This window comes from Drosophila subobscura, chromosome O (assembly GCF_008121235.1).
Source record: "Drosophila subobscura isolate 14011-0131.10 chromosome O, UCBerk_Dsub_1.0, whole genome shotgun sequence".
Lineage (NCBI taxonomy): Eukaryota > Metazoa > Arthropoda > Insecta > Diptera > Drosophilidae > Drosophila > Drosophila subobscura.
In genome coordinates this window covers 18,732,776-18,756,651 of record NC_048533.1, presented here as the reverse complement: position 1 = coordinate 18,756,651, position 23,876 = coordinate 18,732,776, and the positions used below count along the sequence as shown (strand labels likewise).

At 44.4% G+C, this 23,876-nt stretch overlaps 5 protein-coding genes across 6 annotated transcripts; 3 read left to right on the top strand and 2 right to left on the bottom strand.

Moving 5' to 3' along the window:
- Nucleotides 1-1,651: 1,651 nt before the first annotated feature.
- On the bottom strand, nucleotides 1,652-7,318 carry LOC117896987 (gliolectin). The gene is made up of 2 exons (XM_034805543.1): nucleotides 6,355-7,318; nucleotides 1,652-2,755 (listed from the first exon to the last, which is right to left on the bottom strand). The coding sequence occupies exons 1-2, from the start codon at nucleotides 6,752-6,754 to the stop codon at nucleotides 2,586-2,588; spliced, it is 570 nt and encodes a 189-aa protein (XP_034661434.1). The 5' UTR covers nucleotides 6,755-7,318; the 3' UTR covers nucleotides 1,652-2,585.
- Nucleotides 2,513-16,802, top strand: LOC117896986 (vacuolar-sorting protein SNF8). Of its 2 annotated transcripts, XM_034805541.1 has the most exons (5): nucleotides 2,513-2,524; nucleotides 5,870-5,881; nucleotides 15,859-16,334; nucleotides 16,392-16,538; nucleotides 16,598-16,802. In XM_034805541.1, exons 3-5 carry the CDS (start codon nucleotides 15,865-15,867, stop codon nucleotides 16,737-16,739), a joined length of 759 nt encoding a protein of 252 aa, XP_034661432.1. In that variant the 5' UTR covers nucleotides 2,513-2,524; nucleotides 5,870-5,881; nucleotides 15,859-15,864; the 3' UTR covers nucleotides 16,740-16,802. The 2 variants fall into 2 exon arrangements, with proteins under 2 accessions (XP_034661432.1, XP_034661433.1); XM_034805542.1 differs by lacking the exons at nucleotides 2,513-2,524; nucleotides 5,870-5,881 and having other exon boundaries at nucleotides 15,806-16,334.
- Nucleotides 16,780-18,395, bottom strand: LOC117896985 (tropomyosin-2). Its single transcript, XM_034805540.1, has 5 exons — nucleotides 18,295-18,395; nucleotides 17,857-18,232; nucleotides 17,316-17,804; nucleotides 17,071-17,255; nucleotides 16,780-17,010 (listed from the first exon to the last, which is right to left on the bottom strand). The coding sequence occupies exons 1-5, from the start codon at nucleotides 18,327-18,329 to the stop codon at nucleotides 16,818-16,820; spliced, it is 1,278 nt and encodes a 425-aa protein (XP_034661431.1). The 5' UTR covers nucleotides 18,330-18,395; the 3' UTR covers nucleotides 16,780-16,817.
- Nucleotides 18,288-18,965, top strand: LOC117896988 (protein chibby homolog 1). Its single transcript, XM_034805544.1, has 2 exons — nucleotides 18,288-18,429; nucleotides 18,600-18,965. The coding sequence occupies exon 2, from the start codon at nucleotides 18,612-18,614 to the stop codon at nucleotides 18,960-18,962; it is 351 nt and encodes a 116-aa protein (XP_034661435.1). The 5' UTR covers nucleotides 18,288-18,429; nucleotides 18,600-18,611; the 3' UTR covers nucleotides 18,963-18,965.
- A 1,283-nt stretch (nucleotides 18,966-20,248) lies between these two features.
- On the top strand, nucleotides 20,249-23,452 carry LOC117899700 (cell adhesion molecule-related/down-regulated by oncogenes). The gene is made up of 5 exons (XM_034809907.1): nucleotides 20,249-20,674; nucleotides 21,634-21,815; nucleotides 22,265-22,380; nucleotides 22,443-22,656; nucleotides 22,720-23,452. The coding sequence occupies exons 2-5, from the start codon at nucleotides 21,701-21,703 to the stop codon at nucleotides 23,334-23,336; spliced, it is 1,062 nt and encodes a 353-aa protein (XP_034665798.1). The 5' UTR covers nucleotides 20,249-20,674; nucleotides 21,634-21,700; the 3' UTR covers nucleotides 23,337-23,452.
- The last annotated feature ends 424 nt before the right edge of the window (nucleotides 23,453-23,876 follow it).

Here is a 23,876-nt window from a genome sequence, read left to right as displayed (position 1 = left end):
CACCGGGCTCTGCTTCTGTCCAAAAGTGTAGACATTCTTACAAGGTGAGGCATTCGCTGAGCGGGTGCGCGCTGTGTGTTTACACACGCACAACATATGAATGTAGAGCTCGAAAATAACTCACCCTGTTTTATAGTACCGTGCTTGACTTCCTAAGCTGCGTGTGCGCGTGTGTGTGACTGCATTGCGATTGTAGCCATTAAAATCTTGAAATTGCATGCTAATAACCGTTCCCTGGCCCGCTAGTTAAGTGGGCAAATATGTTGTACATGCTCGTTACTAAATGCAAGCATGTAATTTGCCTCTTTTCGCAATGCCATTATTACATATTGCATTCTTGATTCGCTCAGCCGCCTCTAAGCAGTACAGATGCCGATACATATACACACATACATATGTGTGTACACTGTACACACACACACAAACTAGCTTTGCCTAGCAACTACAGACGGAAAGAAAGTAGCTTCGTTGCAAATGTTTGATACTCAGCTAGGCCAACTTGGAAGAACTATTAAGTAGATTTTGAGAACAAAGCTTATTGTGTTTTGATTGAAATATGTCTAGTAACCGCAATAGAAAGAAATAAAAGAGAAAAACGTTAAAAATGCTACTAGAAGATAATTTTTATAAATGCGTTGCAAACATGTGGTAAAATCTATAATGACCTCTGCAGGGTAGTTTAGTTTTCTATGTGTTTTATAGTTGTGGGACAAAACGAAGCACAGGAATCCGCAGACAGCACCAATGGCTGGCAGTAGGCGGCAACAGTGGCTGGGGGACGGGGGCCAGCATCAATCATCATCAAGCCAAAGCCATAGTTTGGATCTAAGGCCCCTCTCTGCCAGCGCGATCTGCCGGAAGTCGCAGCCAATCTAATGTTAAGTGCCCACTCCACTTCCCTAGCTACGCGTAGCACGAAAATTACGACTAGAAAGCATTTTCCCCATTATTGAAGTGTTTGAATACAGTGGAGCCTCTCATGTGTGTGGATTGTGTGATTGATGAAGTATACTAGGAAGATGGGTCGTGTTGGATTCAAATGGATTCGACCCTATTTAATACAGGAGAATCTCTTAAGACAGACAGGTCCCTGAGGCGTTTGTCTCTCTGTCTCATAGTCCAACAAGATGTTGCTACCAGAGATGCCTTCCCCGTAGGTGCCAGCAGCCCCAGGCACTAGATGGAATATTCCCTAAATGTTGGAATAGTTACCGGCGAAAGGTTTGCACCTCTCACTATTTATTTTATAGCTCAATCGTTGCTTTTCCCAGATATGTAGCTTGTTTCCTCCTAGATGAGGGTTCACTGTCCGTTGCATCCGTAGCTCGAGGCCCCGCTGAGTCATTCTCTCTCTCTTTCCTTTCCTTTCCTTTCTCTACTCGAGTGCTCCGAATTTTCTTTACGCTTCAGGCACAAATCATGCCAGCCCCAGCGGAAAAAGGCCCCAACCCCGACCAAAACCATTTCGTAGGCAAATAAAAAGCTTTTAAGATCTTTTTTGTTTTACATTTGTATTTTTTAAGTTTTTTAAGGTTTTTTTGTTGTTGCTTTGTTGCTCTTTACAGTATTTTTTTGTTTGCGTAAGTTTTACAAAATTTGTTGTTAGTTTCGTTGAAGGAAATTTACACAATGCTTTTGTTGTAGTTTTTTTTTTTCTTTTTTCGTTTAGCTGCTTGGGAGTCTGGGTCCCATACAATATACACAGGTTGGTTGTTCAAAATAACATATTTGGGAGAGTCGAATGCTTAGAAAAATAATTTTGACGAAATAATAATATACAGAGATACTAACTCGTACATGGATGAGACAATTTAGAGTTAAAAATCGTCACAAAAGGACATACGACACAATCAAAACTATTTCCAGAGGGTGTGCACACATGTGTGTGTATGAGCTTAAGGGGGGATTTGTTTAAATAATTTCTGTTATAATTACATTTTAATAATTGAGATCATGACACAAAGTACACTTCAAATACTTTTGGCACACGCGTGCATCAGTGCCCGAAACACGCTGAGAACGCTTGAATTTTTTGGGAGGGGGGACTTTGGGGCTTTTTGAGTGTGTGGGTTCAGGTGTGGGAGCCTATCTAATATCTAGTGGATGCATAGCAAGAGACCATCATTATTATCTGTAAGAACGTACAGATGCAATTTCCTAATTACAATTTAATCTATCATACAAGTGCTGCTACCAAAAGTCTTTCGTTTTGCTATCATTTACGTTTGCTAATGCACTGATATCTCTCCATATAAATATAAATACATTATACATATCTATCATAATAATTTCAATAGTTATATCTATCGCTATGCATCTGGGTATTTCGCGTACGTTTCCGGCGGCTGTGCACGCGCGTTGATCTTTTGTTGTTGTTTTTTTAACTTTCTTCTGTTTTTTAGCGCTTTTAGATTTGGCGCTTTTTGTTGGACAACATTTGGAGCCGTCAAGTCTTTGTAAAGTTAATATACATATAAAAAAAACAAATTACTTTAAACAATATTACGTTCACAATAAATATAATGTATTGCAATGGTTTTTGCGGCTGCTCCTGGCTGCTCCTGGCTGCGGCGGCACGACGACTCCTACTCGTCCTTCTTCACAATCGTCCCGGTTTCGCTATTACCTCTATCCAGACCCCGACCCTGAAGGTCATTGTTGTTGGGGCAGTTGTTGTTGTTGTTGCTGCTGCTACTTGTGTTGCGTTTTGGCACATTCGAAATTGCTTTGGGGGCCTTGCGCTCTCTGTAAAAGGCTGAAACGATAAAGGTTAAAAAGGAAAAGTGGCAATTAGTCACAGTACACGTACTCGTATAAGTATGTAGTTGTAAAGGAAATGGAAAAATGCAAACAAAACACACACACAAAGTTTATACAACAATTAAGAAGGCAGTTGTTGACATTCAATCTAAAGTATCTAAATAAAATCAATAATTCTTTGGAATTATTTTTCTTTAAATCGACTGATAGACATGAGTGCAATTGTTGACCTTCAGGAGGCAAAAGGGAAAGCAATGCAAACTGCAACTGAGAGTACTTGGAGAATGAACGAATGAAGCTTTCTTATCGCACAAGAGAGTGATCGGGCCCTCCATCTCTCCCTCTATACCTGGTCATTCGCTAGACGATAAATGTCATGGGTAGTCGACGCCATTGCCACGACATCATGAGGCAGCGCGAAAGTTGCAATCGGAAAAGTGCAATTATTCGAGAGGAGTGCTTTAGAGAGTGGAAATGGAAGAGTGTGAAGTAAAAGATAGAGGAGAGTCGGCGATCGAGAAGAGAAACATGTAGAAGGATTGGGAGTGGAGGCAGAGGGGGAGTGATTGAATGATATAGCCCTTAATGGAAGTATAAGGAGGGCTGGCAATGAATGGTTGTGTAACCGTTGAGCGTAAGCAGTAACGCATGCCAAATGCGTTCTAAATGGCACATCAATGGCACATGTTGCTGCTTCTTTTAGCTTTTTATAAGCATACATACATAAAGACGTACACTTGTACATTTGTACATACATATGTACGCTCCATAGTATCTCGATCGGACAAGCCGCAGCTGCGGTTGCTTCATCACGTAAACCGCTCTAAAGCTTAGACACTGGGGGCTCTGGGCAGGCAGGCCATAGGCAAACATCAGCCACGCCACTGCGCAGTGACCTAAAAGCGACCAGCAGCAGCGGCGCAGCCGCAGATGACGACGAAAACAGCGCTTGCGGCTTTATAATCAAATGTACAGTTATAGAAAATTATAAGCCAAGCCAACGACAACGACAAAGAAGTTGAAGCGAAACAAGGCAAAGAAGAAGAGTGGGGAGAGTAAGATCGCTAAGTGTAGTCGTAGTCGTCGACGATTCTGTTAATGTAAAGGAGCGGGTGGTTAGCCACGGAGCGCTCTGTAAAAGGCGGGGGGCGGTGCGCGGTTGTAATTTACCGTTATCACTATGAGCACGCAGCTTTAAATCTCTCCCAAGCACACTCACATGGCAGAACACTACGCTTTCTACACACACGATCACAAAGAAAAAGGAACCACAAAAGATATGAGAAATCTGTGAAGAGAGAACAACAAAACGCGTTTTGTTTACGAAATGTGTGGGGAGAGGGCACACCGATGAAAACAGGAACGGCAACAAAATAATATACTCATAAATATTTATATGGGAAGAAGCGAGTTTCAGCATACATAATTTGTATACATACATACATACATATCTGCATAAGTATGCGTGTAAGCTTTCGAAGAATCTCGGGCCTTATTGGGGCGGGGCGTGGTAAAAATCCCAAGCAAAACAAAAAGCACAAAACAAAGCGCTTCTAACTGTGAAGTACAGTGGTGGCCAAAACATGGCGGACAAGATGTGTTTGCGAGCGCGCTGGAGATAACAGAACTTGTCTAATTGAATGAGACTCTTCTCTGGACCTGCCACAAATGCTGCCTACTGAGCGCTGCTGTACTTACGCGATCAGAGCGAGATGGAGCTTGTATGTGCGTGACCTTCACGACAAGTTTTGAAAAACAACATCCACAACATGCGTGCGCTCGTAGTACTACGCATAAACACACAGACAAGCGCACGCACACACTCTCAGCTCGCTTATCAGGCAAAGAACCACTAAAAATAAACATGAAAATACAAATTCGCGCCAAAACGCAAAAAACAGCAACAGCAGTCTACATACTCCTCAGCTCCTCGTGCGCCGAGACAAACAAAACAAGAAGTGGTGGCCAACTTTGGGGGCCGAGGAGTTTGATACTCGTGCAGATCGATCGTTCGAATAAACACTTTGTATATGATCCAAATTTTCAATTTTATAAATATTTAACAGAGTTCTAAGATGTAGGAATGCTTCATTTTTCGAATTACAAACTGAGAGTCGATTTAAAAACACCTCCTCCGCTCTCTCAACGAATGAGAGGTACAAAGGGGAGCAAAGAGACAGAGAGAGAGAGAGAGAGAGAGAGAGAGAGAGAGCAGCCTGATTGTCTATACGCGCGCGCGAGAATGTGTGTGTGAGTGGGCTGACGTCGTATGACGACGCCGTTGAGATTGCGTTTGTCGTTGTGGGTGCGGCCGCCAACAACAAAAACAACAAGAACAACTACAACTTATGTACAGTCGCTCGCTGTGCTCTTGACAGGCGTGTGCCAAACAGTTGTTGTTTTTCTTCAGCATGCACACATATGCATTTATGCACATGCACAACATCGGCAGCAATAAGGCGTTGGCGCTGATTTTAATTTAATTGAGGCCTCTCAATTAATTGCTCTGCAACAGCAGCAGCTGCACTCCCTGACGCAATCACCATCACCGTCGTCCGTAGAGAGATTATGGGATGGGATGCAGAATCTAAAAAAATATCTTTTTGGCGCGCAGAACGAAACGAGATTGTTATTCAACAGTGTATTTTCCCCATACGTACAGTCTGCTCGGTGTGTTTGTTTTCGCCAAGACAAACTGGCGACAGATATCAGCGCAGGGCAGCGCTTTTTTTTTTCGATTATTCCTTTGTCTGATTGCACTCTTCTCAGATATCAATGGAAACAGCCCGTATATAGAGAAGGTATTGTTTTGCTTAACAGTTTTCAGACCTTGACCAACTGATAACAGGCCAAAGCCCGCGCAGCGCCAGAGACAACAAAAGCAAATTGTGAATCAATTTCATGCCTTGGCGTGGAAAGTGAATAAGAATACGACTGTATGGGACGAAAACAAAAGCTATCGCTATCAAAAAGCGAAATGAGCGCAAAACGAATGAAAAAAAGTTATCACTATTAAGAGATGGATGAATGGAGAGACGCTGGAGGGAGAGAGCCCTTCGGCAAACCGCAAATAACACTGCAGTGTGTACACAGTTGGGTAAACAGTCAGTTATACTGATTAGTAGGGTTATATTACAGCAGTGTCCACAAATTAGGAATGCGCAGAACTACCAATCAAATAATCCGAAAGTATCTAAAAATCCAATTTCGAAAAAGAAGATAGTGTAGATATTTTATTTACATTTGTTTATTCAGACTTTCAGTTTCCCGATTAGAAACGCCGACCAAAACGATTTTAATTTCTAAGCGGACACTGCCGCATCTCGAGTTACAGTTCCACAGGAACTGGGAACCGTAAACAGTAACAATAGGAAACACAAATACGAACGAAATGGAAGCAAAAGAGGAGAATGACAAAACTATCCAAAAAATCTCACACAAGGGTGGTTTCCTCATGGAAATTAAGGGTTGACGGCCAGGCAATGCGATTAAGAGAAGAACCCGTAAATAAACGCACCGAAAAGGGAAGCGAAAATCAGGTGCCAGTTGAAGGAACTCGAACTCAACTCCTACGATATGTCCTACGAATCTCACCTTTAATCCCTTGAGGACTCCGTCCGTACGGCTTCTGCGGCCTCGATCTGATGATCAGCTTGGCGGTGGCTGCAATCTGGCTGGGCGTCAGTGCCACCCCCGCTGGAAATGGCTCCTCCAAGCGCGTCGCCTGACACCCGGAACGCTGCCTCTGCGCCCTGTTCAGCTCCTGCTCGCGCTTCTCATCGGCCAGAATATCCAAGCCGTATTTGTGTAGGGCGCGGCTGACGCTGTTTTCATTTACGCAGGCCAGCAACTCATTGGTGGAGACGGCAACCTTGTCCCGATCGGTGTTGAAAAGATTACGGCGGGCCTTACCGGCCACGGTCAACGGGGTGGGTCGACGCGGCTCAGCAGATGCCAGCGGCAGCCATACCGGGGGCACCTGAATGGGCGCCATCGTGCACTTTGCTATGTTCCTCCTTTTTTTCACTTGAGTTGGTTCCCCCCTTTTTCGCCTGTTTGCTTTGCAGTACTTTCTGTATCGCTTTCTGCTTTCACTTGAACTTTTCTTTGCACTAATTTTGTTGTACTTTTCTCTGGCACATTTCAGACACGGGTGAGAAAATCAGCTGGCGGAGAAGTCACGTACCCTGCTGGAGAGCATTTTTTGCGAAATTGCAACAACGGCTGTTTTAATTGATTTTCTATTGGCACTTGTCTTATGGATTTGAATTTTATTTTTTGTTTGATACACTGGGGCTCTACGACTTTTTAGCTAATATTTTGTTTAGAATTTGATGCGAAACTCGTCTCTAATCGCTAATGGGCCAGTTCATACAGTACTTTCACGTACACCAGGCAATTGTTTTTCACGAAACTCAATTTTATTCTCAAGTTTGTTGAACAAACGACGCATCAATTGACAAACACAAGTCGCGCTCTACGTGCATTGCGAACTTTACAGCTTTTATAGTGTTAATCACGCGCAAGCAACAACCGCTGGGTTCAAAGATTTTTTTAATTTTGAAATTTTTACTCTATTTTTCCGTGTTCATTCACGATTTTTTTCTTTTTGTTTTGTCCTCTCTTCTTTTTCACAGGGGTTGATGAGAGCGAGCGCTCATAACTGCGTACAAATTCGAACAAGGTCCCTGATATAGCCAAAAGCAGGGATCTATTTTTCCGAATTCATTCTCGATTTTCCGGTTCTTTCCCGCTCAAATGTTGCTCGGCCACAGTTTCATGTTGCTGGAAAAGCAACAAGGTACAGACTGCAGGTAAAACGGCACAGAAAACTTAGCGCCTGAAAGGTTAAGTCCACCCCAATCGCTAACATTCCCTGAATTGTTGCTGGGTAGTTCGTACATATGCTGCTTGAGCTGCGACCATGAGCGTTTGTACACTCTTTCTTTTCTAAATAGGGTGTAATACATATTTGCTTGATACATTTTGCTTATATTTGCTTATACATTTGAATTACATATACATTGATTTGAGTAATGGTTGTACACGAAATTTGGTTGAACATTTTCGACAACAGCAAAACGTTGCTGAAAATCCAAGTAACATGCTGCGTGCTGCCAAGGCGCCACCTTGTTGCAATATACCATGGATGTCTCTCTCTCTCCTTCTCACAGTTGCGTTGATAGTGCTCATTCTCTAAAAAAAATTTCTCTCTTTGGCGAAAGCTTAAAGAAAATTGAATTAGTTACATTTTATTGAATGACGTCATAAGTGATATTCAAAGAGCGCCGGATCACTAGGCGTGACATACATATGTACATATGTATGTTACCTTACATAGGATGCAAAAAATTATAGAAAGGGAATTTCCACTTGAATGGTTTGGGAATGCAAACCTAATTATGTACATATATATGCCAATATAAATGTACATTTATGTAAATACCTGTCTGCTTGATCGCTTTTGTTGTAAAAAGTTAATGGGTTTACACAGTTTTGGGCCCATATCCAAGGTCAGACACAGTGACATGCGACATTAACCAGCCTAATGGCCAGACATGCCCACAAGCAATATGTAAAAGTAAAGCAAAAAAAAAACTACAAACGCTTTCGGAAAGGCCGTTGGAGCGTAGGAACAAAACAACAGTTAGCACGAACGAAAGTGAAAACAGTTGAAAAAACACATAGAAATTGTTTTAATGACCATACATATGTACATATGTATGTATGTATGTATGTAAGTATGTATGTAAATCGGATACATACATAGGTGAGACTGGTAGTGGGAATAGCGGATTGTTGTGTGATGAACGTTTGTAGTTTTAATAATGCTGACTCATCAGTTTGACAGCAGCCCAGCAGCTGGAATTTGGTGGCCAGGCTGTAGCCCCCTCCCCGTCTTCCTTTTGCTTTGACCGCGCCTATTAGTCATTTTCAAGTGCGGCTCAGACAAAGGATTTATCATCATACATTTTTCTTTTTGGCGCGATTTCCAAATTGGGAACGGAGGGAGTGTGGCAAGTACCTGCCTGACCGATGAACAAGGGTTCAGGGGTTGAGATTTAGGCACAGGTCGGAGAATGCAAAAATCAACCCTCGCGCCAAAAAAAAAGAATAAAATACGCACACACATTGAAAGGAATGAATGTGTGAAAGTTGCAGGATCCACTCCCTTTCACGTTAACCCCTGACGATTGACGACAGCCGCTGCGTCATTTCTCGGAAATGCGTTTCAGCTTTGCACTGAACTGATTTGAATGCAGGGCTACACACACACATACATACATGTGTGTATTTTTATCTGCTCTATGTACGTGTTTGGGTCTACTGATGGCTACTTTTCGCTGTCACTTCCGCCGGGCAGATTGTCAATGGAAAAACTCAAGCTGTTTTCGGGTCTGGGCTGTGTGTAATTTCGTTGCACGAAATTAGTGCATTGCCCACGTACTAAGACGTGACGTAAGCGGAAGAACGGAACTCTAGCTCACTCTCTTCGCTCTCTTGTAAGTGGAACTGTCGCACGCGTTGGTCATGAGGTTAAATGCTGCAGTTAATGTTAATGGGAGAGCAAGCGAAGGAGTGGGAGAACAAGCGAAGGAGTGGGAGAGCAAGCGAAGGAGTGGGAGAGTATTGTCATTGCCATTCCATTTTCTTTTTCTAGCAATATGAAGAACAACAAAATCTCTTTCTGGAACCACCATTTGTATTTGTTGCTAGAAAATGAAAGTAAAAGAGTTTGAGGAGGGTAGTAGTCGTGGCTGACGTCACGTGCCTCTAATTAATAAATGAGCTCATTAAAGAATTCATTCTCTCTCTCTCTGCATTCGCTCTTTGTCAGCTGGTCTCTGATCTGTGCGTTTGTGTGTGGGTGTGTGCAACGTGCAATTGTGTGTGAATTATGTTTTGGGCCGCGTGCAATTCCCCCAGTTCTAGGGTCGCCGGCAGCTATTTTTAGTGCGTGTGCGCGTGGGGTGGGGGGTGTTTGTGTTTGTGTTTCGCCCTCGTCTTTGACATGCATCATAAATTCTGCCTCGCACCCCCCTACACAGACACACAGATGCAACCTGCCCCCATGTCATCCGCCTCCCCTGCTTTTTCTCTGTCCCACTCTGCCTCTCTACCTTTGCTGCGCCTTTTTTCTTATTTCACTTTTTTGAGGCATCTGTAAATTTTGCGCCAATTTCTGCGGCTGCTGCTGCTGCTGTTGCCCTCATCATCATCTCAGACAAAGACAGAAAGAAAGATATACAGTGAGAGAGAGAGAGAGCGTGAATACCTGCTGCTAGTCATTTTGAGCAAAAATGTATTTTGCGCCAAAAACCAAAACCTGAATCTGAGAGCCCGGTGCACGATACACGCGGTGCATGGTGCCATGGCCCGGTGCCCGGTGGCACTCTCTTCCCGTTTCCGCACTTGAAATACATCCACACCACGCACATCCTCGGCCCCCATACCCTGCACTGGGACATCTTGTTGAGCTGCTGCTCAAGCTGGAATGGAACAAGTGCTTTGCTTTTTTTTTGTTTTCGTTCCTTTCTTTCAGGTTTCACTTCTTGAGCTGCAGCAGGAACGGATCGGAGCGGTGCGGGGCAAAAGGCGAGACGGCTCAAGAAGAGAATTCTCGTTTTTGAGCCGCCAAAAGTAACATCTGCTCCCCAAAAACCATAGACATGGGCCCAACCAAGGAATTGTCGTTGTTTTCGTGTTTGGGTTTCCTTCTTTTTTGGCATTTGCTTTTTTTGGCAGGGGAAAGGGTTAAGGGTATGAGGATTGAAAGGGATATAACTAAACCACAGAGTCACCAATCAAGGGGATATTCTCATCAATCTGAGACGCCTCGGGGATAGGATTACATGTTTCCGGATAAGAAATGGAAAAATCAATTCTAATTGGTGGCATTGTTTTGTATGTTTTGTTGAAAATGAAATTACACTTATTATTTAATTACTTAAGCATAAGAAATTATTCAGCGACGATTGATAAGGTCCGAAATGCCCATTAGGGTACTCTACAATCTCTCGTTCTGTTCTGAAAGCGCATTTGAACTTTGACTTTTCCTATCTTCGTTTGCCGTTTGCCCTTGGCCGGCTCCGCTCACAGTCTCACCCCTGGTCTGGCTGTCCCGCCGACTGCTAATTTGCTTCATTTATCTTTCCAGCCTTCGGACAAAGCTGAAGCCCACTGTCTCCCGTGTGAGTGGCAGCAATGCAATTACTCTACGTGACTCTTAGGGGCCTTAATTGCAGCAGCACACTGCCTCTGCCTCTGCTTCTGGTTCTGTTTCTGGTTGGAAGTCTCTCTCTTTGCTGGCCTCATAAATCTCACGCGCCTCCGATTGCAGGCGGAAAGTGTCCCGTTGTCTGCATTGGGCTGTGCAGCATAGATAAGAGCCGAAATCACCGCAATTAGGCATCGTCGTAATAGAGGCTACTCCGATATCTGAGGTCTCCAGGGGGAATATGTGTGTACTCTTTCTCCCAGGGAGTCCGGCAGCAGCAGCAGCAGCTGGCTGGTTTCGTGTGACCCACAAGGCAAAGATCTGTTGACCAGTGTCCAAGCTCATAATTCAAAGCAGGAGAAGGTGAGGATGAGGATGAGGCTGAGACTGGGGCTGATGGGAGGGTTGGGATAACAAATCGCATGTGTGAATTATGTCCAAAGTGGGTCGCGGTCGCGTTCGCGGGCATAAATCAAATGTGCGGACCGGACTCCTCCAGTGGGTCACCTTTGGCTATGCCTCGATGGCCATTGCATGCGGCACGCCAAGTTGCAAGATTTCCCGATGCCCGTTGCCACCTCGAAGACACGATTCGACGCGACTTGACCCACTTGCGTAGATCTTGCTGGGTGTGCTTCTCGGGCCGTTATTTTTCACACCCAAACTGGTTAAGAAATGCGAAAAAACGAGCGACAATTGTCGCTGCCACAAATGGAGGGGAGATTCCGAGTGGAGTGGGTTGGAGTGGAGTCCGGGGCAGTCACTTGGAAAATGCCAAACAAAGGAGTCCGACTGTGATACACCAGCATTATAATTGATCGCTGAGAGCTGAGAGCTGAAGCCGCTTTCCAACTGGTTTTCCCACTCCACTAGCCCCCCACCCTTGATGTATTTTCCTTAATTTCCTACATTTTATCCAGTTTTTATTGCCCTCGTCTTGGGCCGTTTTCCCATTGTCTCAGATTTGTGCCTCTTTTCTTCTCGCTTCTCTTTGAATTTTTTACCATTTCCCTCTCACACAATTCCACTCAGACAAAAGAGTTTCGTAAGCTGAAAGTTTTCTTTCCCCTATTGAGGTTGCGTTGGAATGAGTTATGTATGACGACCGACCCCGCCCGGGCCGATCTTTTCTTTTGCTGGTGGTGGCTGGCTGCTCTGTGGCTTCATTTCATATGCATTTCAGATCAGATCCCCCCAGACAAGCTCAAGGGATGCCGAGAGGGGCGGGGAAATGTGAATGGACTCTATTAATGAAATGCGATATGCGGTGCATGAAAAATCAAATGAGTTCCCTCCCTGCCGAGTCTCAGTCTCGAGCGCTGGTCCTGGTCTGGTCATTTCACTCCGCCTGTCTGTCGGTCTACCCGATGTTGATGTTGATGTATCTGTATCTCTGTGTAGCTGAGTATCTCGCGGTGCGCTAAGCTGACAGCATCTGGTCAAGATGGTCAGACGCTCCACGTTCTGCCAAGCGAAACTATTTCTGGCATATTACATTTCTCGTACAATTTACATGGGATTGCGTTTGATGGGCCGACGGCGCACGCGCCCCATGCCGAGAGTGTGGCCAGCTGCCCAAATATTTCGCCCTCGACTGTCAAGCAAGTCGCTTAGATACATGCATATCTCCCCCTTCCAATTTACAGCTGCATTCTGCCTGTTCACTTTCCCCCCACTCTCACACTCCCACATCTAATTCAGCCACACCACTCATACCACTCTCTTCTCGTTGGCTCTCCCACTGTTGGCTGCTCCCTGTTTCCATGGCAGGGCCCTTTGTCTGTCGGCGGCTGGCAGCATTTTTGTTTATTTTTATCGGCTGCTATTTCAGTTTGCTTTTCCTCTTGAATTTTCATTAACTTTTTCTTTGTTTTATTCCGTGTGGTTGCTTGTCGCATGCCGCCACGCCCCTGCGAGTCTGATGTCATTTGCATTACGGTAAACCAATGCACATGCACACATGCTGCGTACGTATGTACATACAGACATACATATGTGTGTGTGCGGGTGTCTGCTTGCCTGAATGAAAATAAAAAGAGGAATAAGAAAATGAATATTGAAAGCCACTAAGAACAAACTAAAATACAAAGTAAAAGAGGGAGCAATCATGTTCTTTGGTTATCAGTATTAAAAAACTGCCAGTAATGTGGATATAAAGAAGAAATTACTGCTAATCCACAAATACATAATTTAGTAGTAGAGAAAAATGTATCTACGAGTATCTACAAATCACAATTTTGTGAGCTTGGAAAAGTTCAAATGAGCAATTAACAGATTAGAATACATACATATGTACATATGTATGTACAATGAATGTACATATGTACGTACTAGTATAGCACAAAGATCAAATTGCATGCAATTCAAGTGGCTGTTGACATGTTTGTTTTGTATTCGTATTACATCCCATAATCGCATAGTGAAAATTCGTCGTTGATATGTACATATGTATGTATGTATGTATGTTGCTAAGCAGAAAATGTTGCACATCAGCCATATCAGACTTTTCATAAACTTTTAAGTGCAGCTGTATGGACATCTGCTCACATTTCTATTTCGATTATTTATAGACCTGCAGAGATATTTCAATTAACAGAGTCATTATGCAATTCATTGAATCGTATCCCGAGTTCAATGATTGCCCTAGTTTACTGGACATATGGCCCCGCATATACCATCCATGTTCAACCCATTGAGAACTCGAGAACGTGCGCTATGTATGTATATACACATACATACATATGTATATCCCGACGACTTCTGGGCGTAATGATATGACGGGGCAGCCGACTGGCTTCGAGTGCCTATGGGGGTTTGTCTGTCTGTCCGTGCTCTCACTCGCTAATCGACTGATTTTTCTACCGTTAAGTGGTGTTAAGTGCTACCACAACGAAAACCAAGTCAAACACAAATTGTCTTTATATTAATGAGTTTGAATTTCAATGCGTGGCGCTCTCCACACCGTTCGCATAATTAACCAGATGCCGGATCATTGACGGATCATTGGTTTTCGCTGATCTTTGCATTTCGGGTGATTTCGAATTTTTAGTTTCCGCTGGCAGCATAAACATAAATGACATTCAATGTCCTTCTCACGGAACACGGAACATTAGCAGCTGATGACGTGTTCTCCAATTATGCGGGCTCTGCGGTAATGTTTCTCCCCTTGGCCTGTCGATATTCAATCGCACTTATATTTTTATTTTCTTTTGAATTTGCTGTGGTCTTGATTAATCTATGGGGGCGACGGTGATTGGTCCAATGGGGACTTGTGACAAATGCAATTTATATTTCATACTCTCTCAATGAATCGGAGAGATCGGGACACCATACTAGACAGCCGCAATATTTGCTGTACTTTATATACTTTTAGGCATATTTAAACTACGAATTTGAAATCTTTTTATATTCTACTACTATATTCAATTTTAATGGTATATTAAATATTATAGGGTATCGAAACTCCCAAATGTTTTTTAAATTTTCCTTTTGGGGAACTCCCGCAACATGGGAATTTTCTTTGCAACAATGTGTCTTTAATCCGTTCTCACTTACATTTACCGTTGGCAACTCAAATTTGTATGGGAGAGCAACATGCAGCGGAAAGTGAGCCATCTCAACGAACGAAATGTTGCAGGTTACAGTTACTTAAACAACTAAATAAATAAATTATTAAGGGAAACAAAGATACAAAGACCCATACATGTTGGCAAGCAACAAGTAGCGAAATTACTTAACATTTAATTAAGTTCAAATATTCACACAAACACACTTTACAGCACTTATGATCGATAGACCGATAGTTAATTACATTTTTACATTTTACGTTTGAAAAATCCTCTCTTTGGCATGTGACCGCAAGGTATGGCTAGCAGGTAAAAAAGGACGAACTTTTCGAAGCTCCCAACCTTTTTCGCACCTGTTGAAACGATCCCTAAAAGTGCATGCGAGAGCGTCTGGCAAGAGAGAATTTCCCTGACCGTTTAGACGCAGGAGAGAACTTCCTTGGAGAATTTCTATCACGTAGGATGAAAATCGCCGTGTAATTTAACTGGCGCCACTGGAATTTTTGTGACGTATTTACCTGTTGTCGACACCTTAGTTTTTGATCCAAATTTCTCAGCGTGAAAGCTCCCTTCTTTCCTGCAAGATCGCTAGAATAAAAAACTTTAAATAAAAATTAAATTTTAACTAAATGTAAAATTTAAAATATTAATATGTAACTATAAAAAATATATAGAAATAAAAGAAAAGAAATCAAATCAATGAAAATACCATCCATAGGTGATTATTTAGACGATAATGATGACAAAGAATTATAATGATTATGAATAATGAGCACTCCGAGCTTATAATAAATACTTATGTCCCCTTATCGCTCAACGCTTTGTGCAACTTTCAGGAAAACAATAGGATTTCTTCTGTTCCGCGCGCTTTCACTAATTGTCAATGATTTCAATTAACTTATGTACATGTGATCTGCTAATAATTTACATACATTTATATACTGAAGACAAAGCTCCCGAGATTTCAGCGGAGGTAATTTGAATGAAAAATTCAAATAAAAATTTGTAAAATATAAGGTCATAGGTATACAATTCAATAAAAAAGAGTATTTATAATAAGAAAAATTGATTCTTCAATCGGATTAAATTATTGTTTCAGTGGTGAAAGTCTTTGCAAGCTAGTAATATCAAATATAACATCAAAATCGAGGAATCTGATTTAAGACCACGGTATATTTACGGATACATTGTGAAGATGCAATGGTACATTTGGTATATTTACGATGCCCTGACAGTATATTTGATCGATAAGTCCGCGGTCACACTGCTCCAGAGGTTGAAAATAAATAAATAATAAATAAATACAATTTGAGCCTGAAAATGCGGCGCCGAGTGGGACTGGGGGCTATTCAACAGCAAAAACTAGCCGCCGAAAAGTACAAGGACAAAGGCACAGACCTGCAGGAATCGCAGCTGGAGCAAATGACGAAGCAAATGGACGTGTTCCGCAGCAAGCTGGAGGAATTTGCAATGAAACACAAGGAAGATATACGCAAGAACTCACAGTTTCGCAAGCAATTCCAGGAAATGTGCGCTGCCATTGGCGTCGACCCGCTGGCCACGGGCAAGGGCTTCTGGAGCGTACTGGGCATGGGCGACTTCTACTACGAGTTGGGTGTTCAAGTGGTCGAGGTGTGCCTGGCGGCCAACCACAAGACGGGCGGTCTGATGGAGCTAGACGAGCTGAGGCGGCGTCTGGTAGCGGCCCGTGGCCAGAGCGCAGTGCACCAGGAGATAACCAAAGAGGACATCCTAATGGCAGCCAAAAAGCTGAGCATATTCGGAAATGGGTAAGTCCACACAGAGACCCATACTGCAGCGCTGCTAACTTTTGCTTATACTTTCAGTTTTGTTGTGCACAAGCTGGGCAAGGGCAAGTACATCGTTCAGTCCATTCCCGGGGAGCTGAGCATGGAGGAGACGAACATCTTAAATGCGGCATCCAACACCGAACAAGGCTGCGTCACACAATCTCAGCTAATGCAGGACTTGGGGCAAGTTTTGGAGCACTAACAAAAAGAAGTACATTTTAATTATTTTCCTAATGTTGCAGCTGGACGGACTACCGTGCTAGGCAATCTCTGGACAAGGTCCTTGGCGAGGGCCTCTGCTGGATAGACAGGCAAGCGGAGGGGGAGCCTGTCTATTGGTTCCCCAGCTTGTTTCCCGGTCGCAATTCTCAGGCTACAGCCTGAAACCACTAGTATTTATGCAATAACTTATAAGAAATATATTTATATATTTGTACAACTTGTAAACCATTGTAGTGCCTGCTAAATGGTGTTCCCTCTGCCGCCTTCACCCTTTAAAATCTTTAGTTCGGCCTTCAGCTCCGAGTTCATATCCATGAGTCGTCGCACTTCGGCCTGAAATCGTATCGTTAGATCCTTGACAGTCTCCTTGTACTCTGCGGTTTTGTGTCTGTGGTGCTCCATGTAGTCCTTCAGTCGACTCTCGTTGATTCTTCTGCGGATCACAAATAAGTTAAAGCAAAGCTAAGGAAACAATGTTTAATTTTAGTCTTACAGCTCGGAAGATTTCTGCTTTTGGTCGATGTGTTTCAGCTCGCTCAGCCGACTGCGGGTCTCCTCCAGCTCAGCCTCGATTTTGTCATACTGATCGACAACCTCATTGTACTTTTTCTCCAATCGGTTGTAGCGTGTCTGCAGCGCTTGCATATCCGCCATGTGCTCTGCCTTATCCTGTTTGAGCTGTAATCGAACGGCAAGAATGAGATTAAGGAACCAAAATGTGGCCGTTGTGCCGCCAACCTTCTCGCGCTGCATGGACCTTAACGTGGCCACCTCGATGTCCACACGTTTGCCTTCCTCCCGCAGAATGACACCCAGGTTGTTGGCCAGCTGGGCCATCTCTTCTTTGATGGCTTCGGAACGTTTCTCCGCCTCGGCCTTCTCCCGTACCGCCGACTCGCTCAAGCTGAGGGCTTCCTGTACCTTTTTCATGGCCGCATTCTCCCGCTTGTTGCTCTCCCTGAGCAGCTGTTGAGTGTGCTGCAGGCGCTGCTCGTAGTCTTGGACATGCTTCTTCAGATTGGATATTTCCGTTGAGTGTTCGTTCATGGTGATCGAACAGAGTTCATTCTTCTGCAGCTTCGCCTGCATCTCCTCGATCTGCATGCCGTTGCGCTGTTTATGCTCGTGCAGAATTTTGATCATCTCTCCCTGTGTGAGTAGATCCTCTTTTTGTCTGGCAATCTTTTCTTCCAGCATTTTAATAGCTTTCGCGTACTTCTTGACGATCTATAAAGTAGGCAGAAATAAATATAATTCTTTTGCTCAGCCGTTCACGTACATGGTCCTCGCCTGGCTCGTTCAGCTGCCTCCTGTAGTTCTTCAGCTCCTGCTCCATGTTGTCGATGGTACGCTGTGAGCACTCCTGAATACTCTTCAGGCTGCACCGCTCCTTGCGCAGTAAATCGATCTGTTTCAAGGCATTAGCCAAGGCATCTTCGGTCATTTGAGCTCGTTGCTGGATCTCCTCAACACCGCCAGTCTTTCTTGTATCAGCCAGCTTGTGTCTGGCCAACTCCTGGCGGAGCTGCTGGTTTTCCGCCACCACCTCGCCCACGTTGTCCATCAGGTGTTTCACCTGCTCGCGAAACTTTGCCAAGTCCTCGTTGGTACTGCCCATTAAACGCTCCACATCCTTGCTAATATCAAAGGCGCCGCTGCACGATATGTAAAAAAGGATATTTTTATTGGACTTTCTGTGTGACCAGCTTCCGCTTACCTGGGCAGCTTAAAATCGTTCGGCCCCTGTGTCATTTGGACTTGATCCGGAATATATTACGTTTAAAAATCTATGCGACTGTGTGAATTTTGATATCTGGTGTCATTATTTGACAGCTTGCCTCAGGGAAAACAGGTACAATATTTACACACATGGGCACGAGCCACGGCACTGGCGCTGAACCATCCCTGGCCAGGCTGGTCGTTCTGTTGTGACCAACGTCCTGTGCCGCATGTGGCCAGGTGTCGGTTGTCCGTGGCAACAGCACGAGTAAATGAGTCGGTTAACTATTCATTTCATTTCAGTTTAACTCTGTGATGCCGCTGTTCAACAAAAAGTTCGAGTCAAAGCCCATACCGGCGCGTCAGAGTCGCTGCAACATTGGGATTCCTGCTATTGCCGAGGATCTTGATGATTTCCGCCAGATTTCGTTGAATCTGGGCCACAAGGAGCTGCGCTTTGCCGATGGCATCTGGATGCACTCGTCGCGCAAGGGCGACGTGGACGACATGCTGCGGCTGAAAAAGAAGTTCCGTGTACTCGAAGAGGAGAACAATATGTCCAATTTGAAGATGGAATGTATGCTGGATCTACTGGCGGAGCAGGCATCGGAATTAAACGAGCTAAAGCCGCAGGAAAAGAATAAATTTGATAATTTTAAGAAATAATAAAATGCAGTTGAAAAGTCGTAACAGTATTCAGCCTACAGACTTAACAGTGATGTACGCCAGTGTTAACAGTTGCACTGCAGACAGCATTTAATAGTAGACTGTTACCACAATGGTTTCAAAACTGCATTTTAAAAGTGGCTTTGCAGTCAGCTGGAATAGTCTCATGGCCAGCATGTACAGTGTCTTAACAGCGAGATTGAACACTGTATACCAACACGTTAGCCACACGTTTCATAGCCATCAGCTTTTAAGTAATACTTTAATCTCCCGCCCTATTTTGACCAGTACTCCTTTAGTAATCAGACATTGTACAATGTTCTACATGTTATGTTCACTAAGCTTCACCTAAAGTCACCAGACTGTGATAAAATCACAACCACATACTTGAGATCTATTTATAATACTTCTTTATACAGTTTCAATGGCCATTGCATAGAGGGGGAGATATCAAATTTTCTGTTTTGGGACCTAGGGGCTTTTGTTGACTAGACCATTGGGCATTAACTTGGGATTTGTCGCGCGAGCGAACGTTCGATGAATGGAGCTGGTCAAATTGGTGGCATTGTTGTCGCCATTGGCAGCAATCTATAGACGCCATCGGTCCGGTGCGGTTCGTTTCGGTTTGGCTTGCCGTCAGGCTGCCGCTTGGCTGCCGCTCGGCTCCCGCTCTATTTATTGTGCGTTGATAAGCTGCTCTGATAAGTCCCCATGGCAATCGAACGGACCGCAGTTCGTGCACGGTGGCCGGTGCCGATATGATAAACCTTCTGATGAGCCCACAAGAGCTATATAAATATCCGACGGATGGGCACATGGGAAATTTACATGGCACCCCCCAGCCCAGTCCGGGAATCTCTACTGCGGTTCGGGTTCGATGGGGTTAGACAAATTTGGGGCTTCTCACTAGCGCGATAAAGCTTAACGGCTCTGCCGCAGTCTAATCTCTCCCACAACGAATGCGGGTGCGGGTTCGCTTATGTGTGGAGTGTGTATGTGTGGAGTGTGTGTGTACATAGGTGGTGTGGCCATAGCCCATATCGGTGCACTCCATCGACTACTGTATATTTACGCATTGATATTGATATGCGATAAGCAAAACTGCTTATAAAACACATTTATTCTGTGGTTCCCATAGCCCATAGCCCACGGCCCACGGCCCATAGACCACTTGCACTGTATCAATGCCAAACGGTAACGAAGGCAGACGATCGCCTAGCCTCGCCTCGCCTCGCCTCGCCTCCCGAGGGGTAACACTTGTTCGATTCGTGTATTACAGTAGTTTGGTAGTTTGTTGATAGCCAGCCACACGTACGGACGCGCACGGGAATACGGAAAGCGGAAAACAAAACGATCGTCGGGGAGATCGATGTGGCTCTACATTATTTACCGACAATAACAATAACAACTGCCACAGGAGATCGCCAGCAAATAACAACAACGAATAGACGGAAAACATACATTTGCGCGGTGTCAGCAGAAGATCTCGGGAAACGATACGCAAAAATTCGCCAACGTCTTAAAGGCCAATCGAAGTTTGTGTGGCATTAGGTAACCAGAGACGCGAATAGTTCTATCAAAAAAAGGGAAAAAATATAGAAAAAACCGCCATATCAGCAGTACGCCCTCCACTTTGACGTACTTCACTCAAATATGAAACCATTGTGTCAGTTGGCCAGCCGCTGATGATTGTGTGCGGAGCTCTGTCCACAGTGAGTGCTAAATTTGTTTTATTTTGATTCAACTTTTGCTTGTTTTCCGCCCGTAAACAAATTGTCTATTAGGCAATCAACTTTTCACCTAATAAATGATATCGTATAAATCAATTGAGTCGAGTGCCAATCAAGTGGGAGCAACACAGATAAATCTCCATCGCAATGGGCTTCGATCGCTGATCGGGGGATCGCTCCCCGCGATTTTGTGGAAAAACAACACGAAAAGCATAAACAAAACGCCCATCGAATCAAATGTGTTTTATGGGCTCTCCGGCTAAAGTGATTCGGAAATGATTTGTCCGTGACATTCCACTTAGATTCAATTCACCAAAGTGTACTCCCTGCGACTCTGCATGAATGTATTATTAATTCCATTAGAATTCCATGGGCGTTTGTTGGTTGGAGATCCAAGAATTACTTGAAATGTTGCGGGAATATTTAGTTGGCGTTCATTCGATTCGTTACGAACGTTTTCCTCATGCTTAGGGAGTTACTTTTCCTCTTCCAAATGCTAACAATTGCAACAGCCCTTCCAGCCCTTTCTTGTGCCCCCAAAGTTCTTCTGGTAGCCCAAGTCCAGAATTGATAAACGAGCATTATCGCTGCTGGCAATGATTTATTGTTGCATAAATGGCCACTCACTATTTATTTATTAATAAATGGAAAGCAAAATTTCTGATAATTTATATACATAGAGCCAAGGATTTGTGTGTGTGTGCTCCAATGTGGAGCACCCGCAGCCCCTTCGCCACAAATGGCCAAGTAAATAAACAAAAGGAAATTTTTACACTCATCGCCGACAGCGCAGCGCACAATAAAATGTGTGAAAAATATGTTCGAGCCAGTGGGAAATGCAGACATATAAATAAATACAAATTTCGTCGAGTGTCGAGTGCTTGCTGAGAAATTAAATAAAAATCGATCACTCGCTGGAAATAAATATTCTCCCATTACAGGCCACAAAGCTAACCAATCAATGTACATATCTGGTGGCTGGCAATGTCTCGGATATGCTGATTGGAAATGGATCCGTTGATTAGACAGAGATGCCAGCTGTGGTCTAGCCACATTCGACTTTTGATACTACTTTACATCTGTGGCTGGCCACAAGCTCAGGGATACTTTGTGGATTACACAGGTAAGTTGACAGCTGGCTGAAACATTTTGTAAGCGGATTTCAAGTGGAATGTACTCAATACTGTGGGTAGAATTGATCTTAAATCGATTTGTGAGTTATTCCTAAATACCTGGCGAAGCATTTCTGTTGCTTTTATTCCTGGTAGTTTCTTGGACCTGCACAAATCTCTATATTCAAAATTGAAACTTAACCCATCGATCTGTAACCAATTGCATTAACCTAACCGAAAACTGTGGACTTCCACAGCTCAACTCTTTGCCATTGCACGTTTCCGTTTTCATTCCACAAAAAGGCTCAGATTATTAATCGTTTTCTTTTTTGAGAGAGAGAACGAACAGCAGTTGATAAGATACCGTGGCGTGCCGCTGTTTCGCCTATCAATTGCTGTCCAAATGGTAAACAAACATTTTGGCATTGAATTGATTGGACTGTTTTCCCTTCCTCTGCAGAGAACACAGAACTGATACAGCAGCGTGCCGGCTATGATGTGAAGCTGCAGTGCAATCTGAAGGGTCTGCTGGACGAGAGCAAGCTGGCCGACATCCAGATACATTGGTACTTTAAGGTAGTTATAACACTTGAAAATATCCACAGATATCTGCATTTACTGCTTACTTATTCCCGCAGCAATGCAGCGACAATAATTGCTATCAGCCCGAGTCAGCCGACGACTGGACAGCCCTGCCCTGCGAGCCAAGTCTGTGCCGGCCGGAGCTCTGGCTGCGGAATGTTACAGATCGCTATTCTGGCCTCTACAAGTGCAGAATCAATCCGGATGTGTGGGACAAGGCGCAGTCAGTGGATGTGCAGCTGGTGCGCACCTACCAGCTGGATGTGAAGAGTAAGAAATCATCTCCCCCGTGTGCAGTTACAGCTCTCTATCGATTCTCTCTGCTTTCGTTAGACACTTCACTGGCTGCTCCCGAGTTCATGGATTCGTATCCCAGCAACAAGACCGCCGCGCTGGGCAGCCGCGTGGTGTTCCAGTGCAGAGTGCACAGCGAGGAGCATCCAACAATCAAATGGTTCAGGCGGCACACCTTCGTGGGTTCCCCGCCCTCCGCATCGCCTGCCTCCAATTTCAGTGCCCACATCGTACGCTACAATGGACGCACTTATGAGCCGCTGTCCACGGGCTCGGAGATGCTGATCGCACCGCAGATCTATCTCAGCAAGCTGATCCTTGACGGCGTGCGACTGAGGGATGCCGGACACTATGCCTGCGCGGCCATCAGCTACCGCGGCCACAAGATCCGCGAGGCCTTTTTGGAGGTGCTGCCCGCTGAGGAGCAGGAGGAGGAGTACTGGAACGACTACGACAACAGCGATGAAGGTGTCGCTGGCAGTGACCCGCGCGAGTTTCTGCTGCTCTTCCTCATGCCCTTGGGCCTGGCTCTGCTGCCGCTGACCGTCTGGTGCAGCTTTCTGGTGTACAAGCGCTGCTCCGGCCACGGCGACTGCCAGCGCATGAGCTCGGACGAGGAGCTGGACACGGAGCGATGTGTGCTGGGTGGCAACTGATCCACTGACCCGGGGCAAGCTGCTATACGCTTATTACGATTACGAGTGAAGACTGTCCTTAGTTCTACGATTAGATTTCTAGATTAAATGTGCCAAATTAAGTGTTTTACCTACAACTTACACGGAGTTTTCTTTGTGTAGATCGACTGGCCTGGGATTGTAGCTTCATTTGCGATAATTTAGTTGCTTGTTTATGTTTGATTGCTGCTGAATAATATTACACACAGTTCAAAATTACCACTCAAATTATTTTCGTATGAAATTCAAAATTTGTCTCGTCTTTCCGAAGACCAAGAATAGGTTTTGCGCTGCACACTGATCCTTCAGCAATCGCTTGAGTCCTGTGTGTGATTTGTTGTTCTTTGTTTGTGAGTGTCGCTTGCTGATTCCACCATCCAATGCTGATATCCATACTCCCTTCAGGTCTGGGCAAGCCACTCTGCAAGAAGCAAAATCAATCAGAAAGCATGTCTGGTTTGAATCAGCAACTTCAGGACTACTACCTATCGCCGGGCACTTACTCCTATCCATTGGCCACAT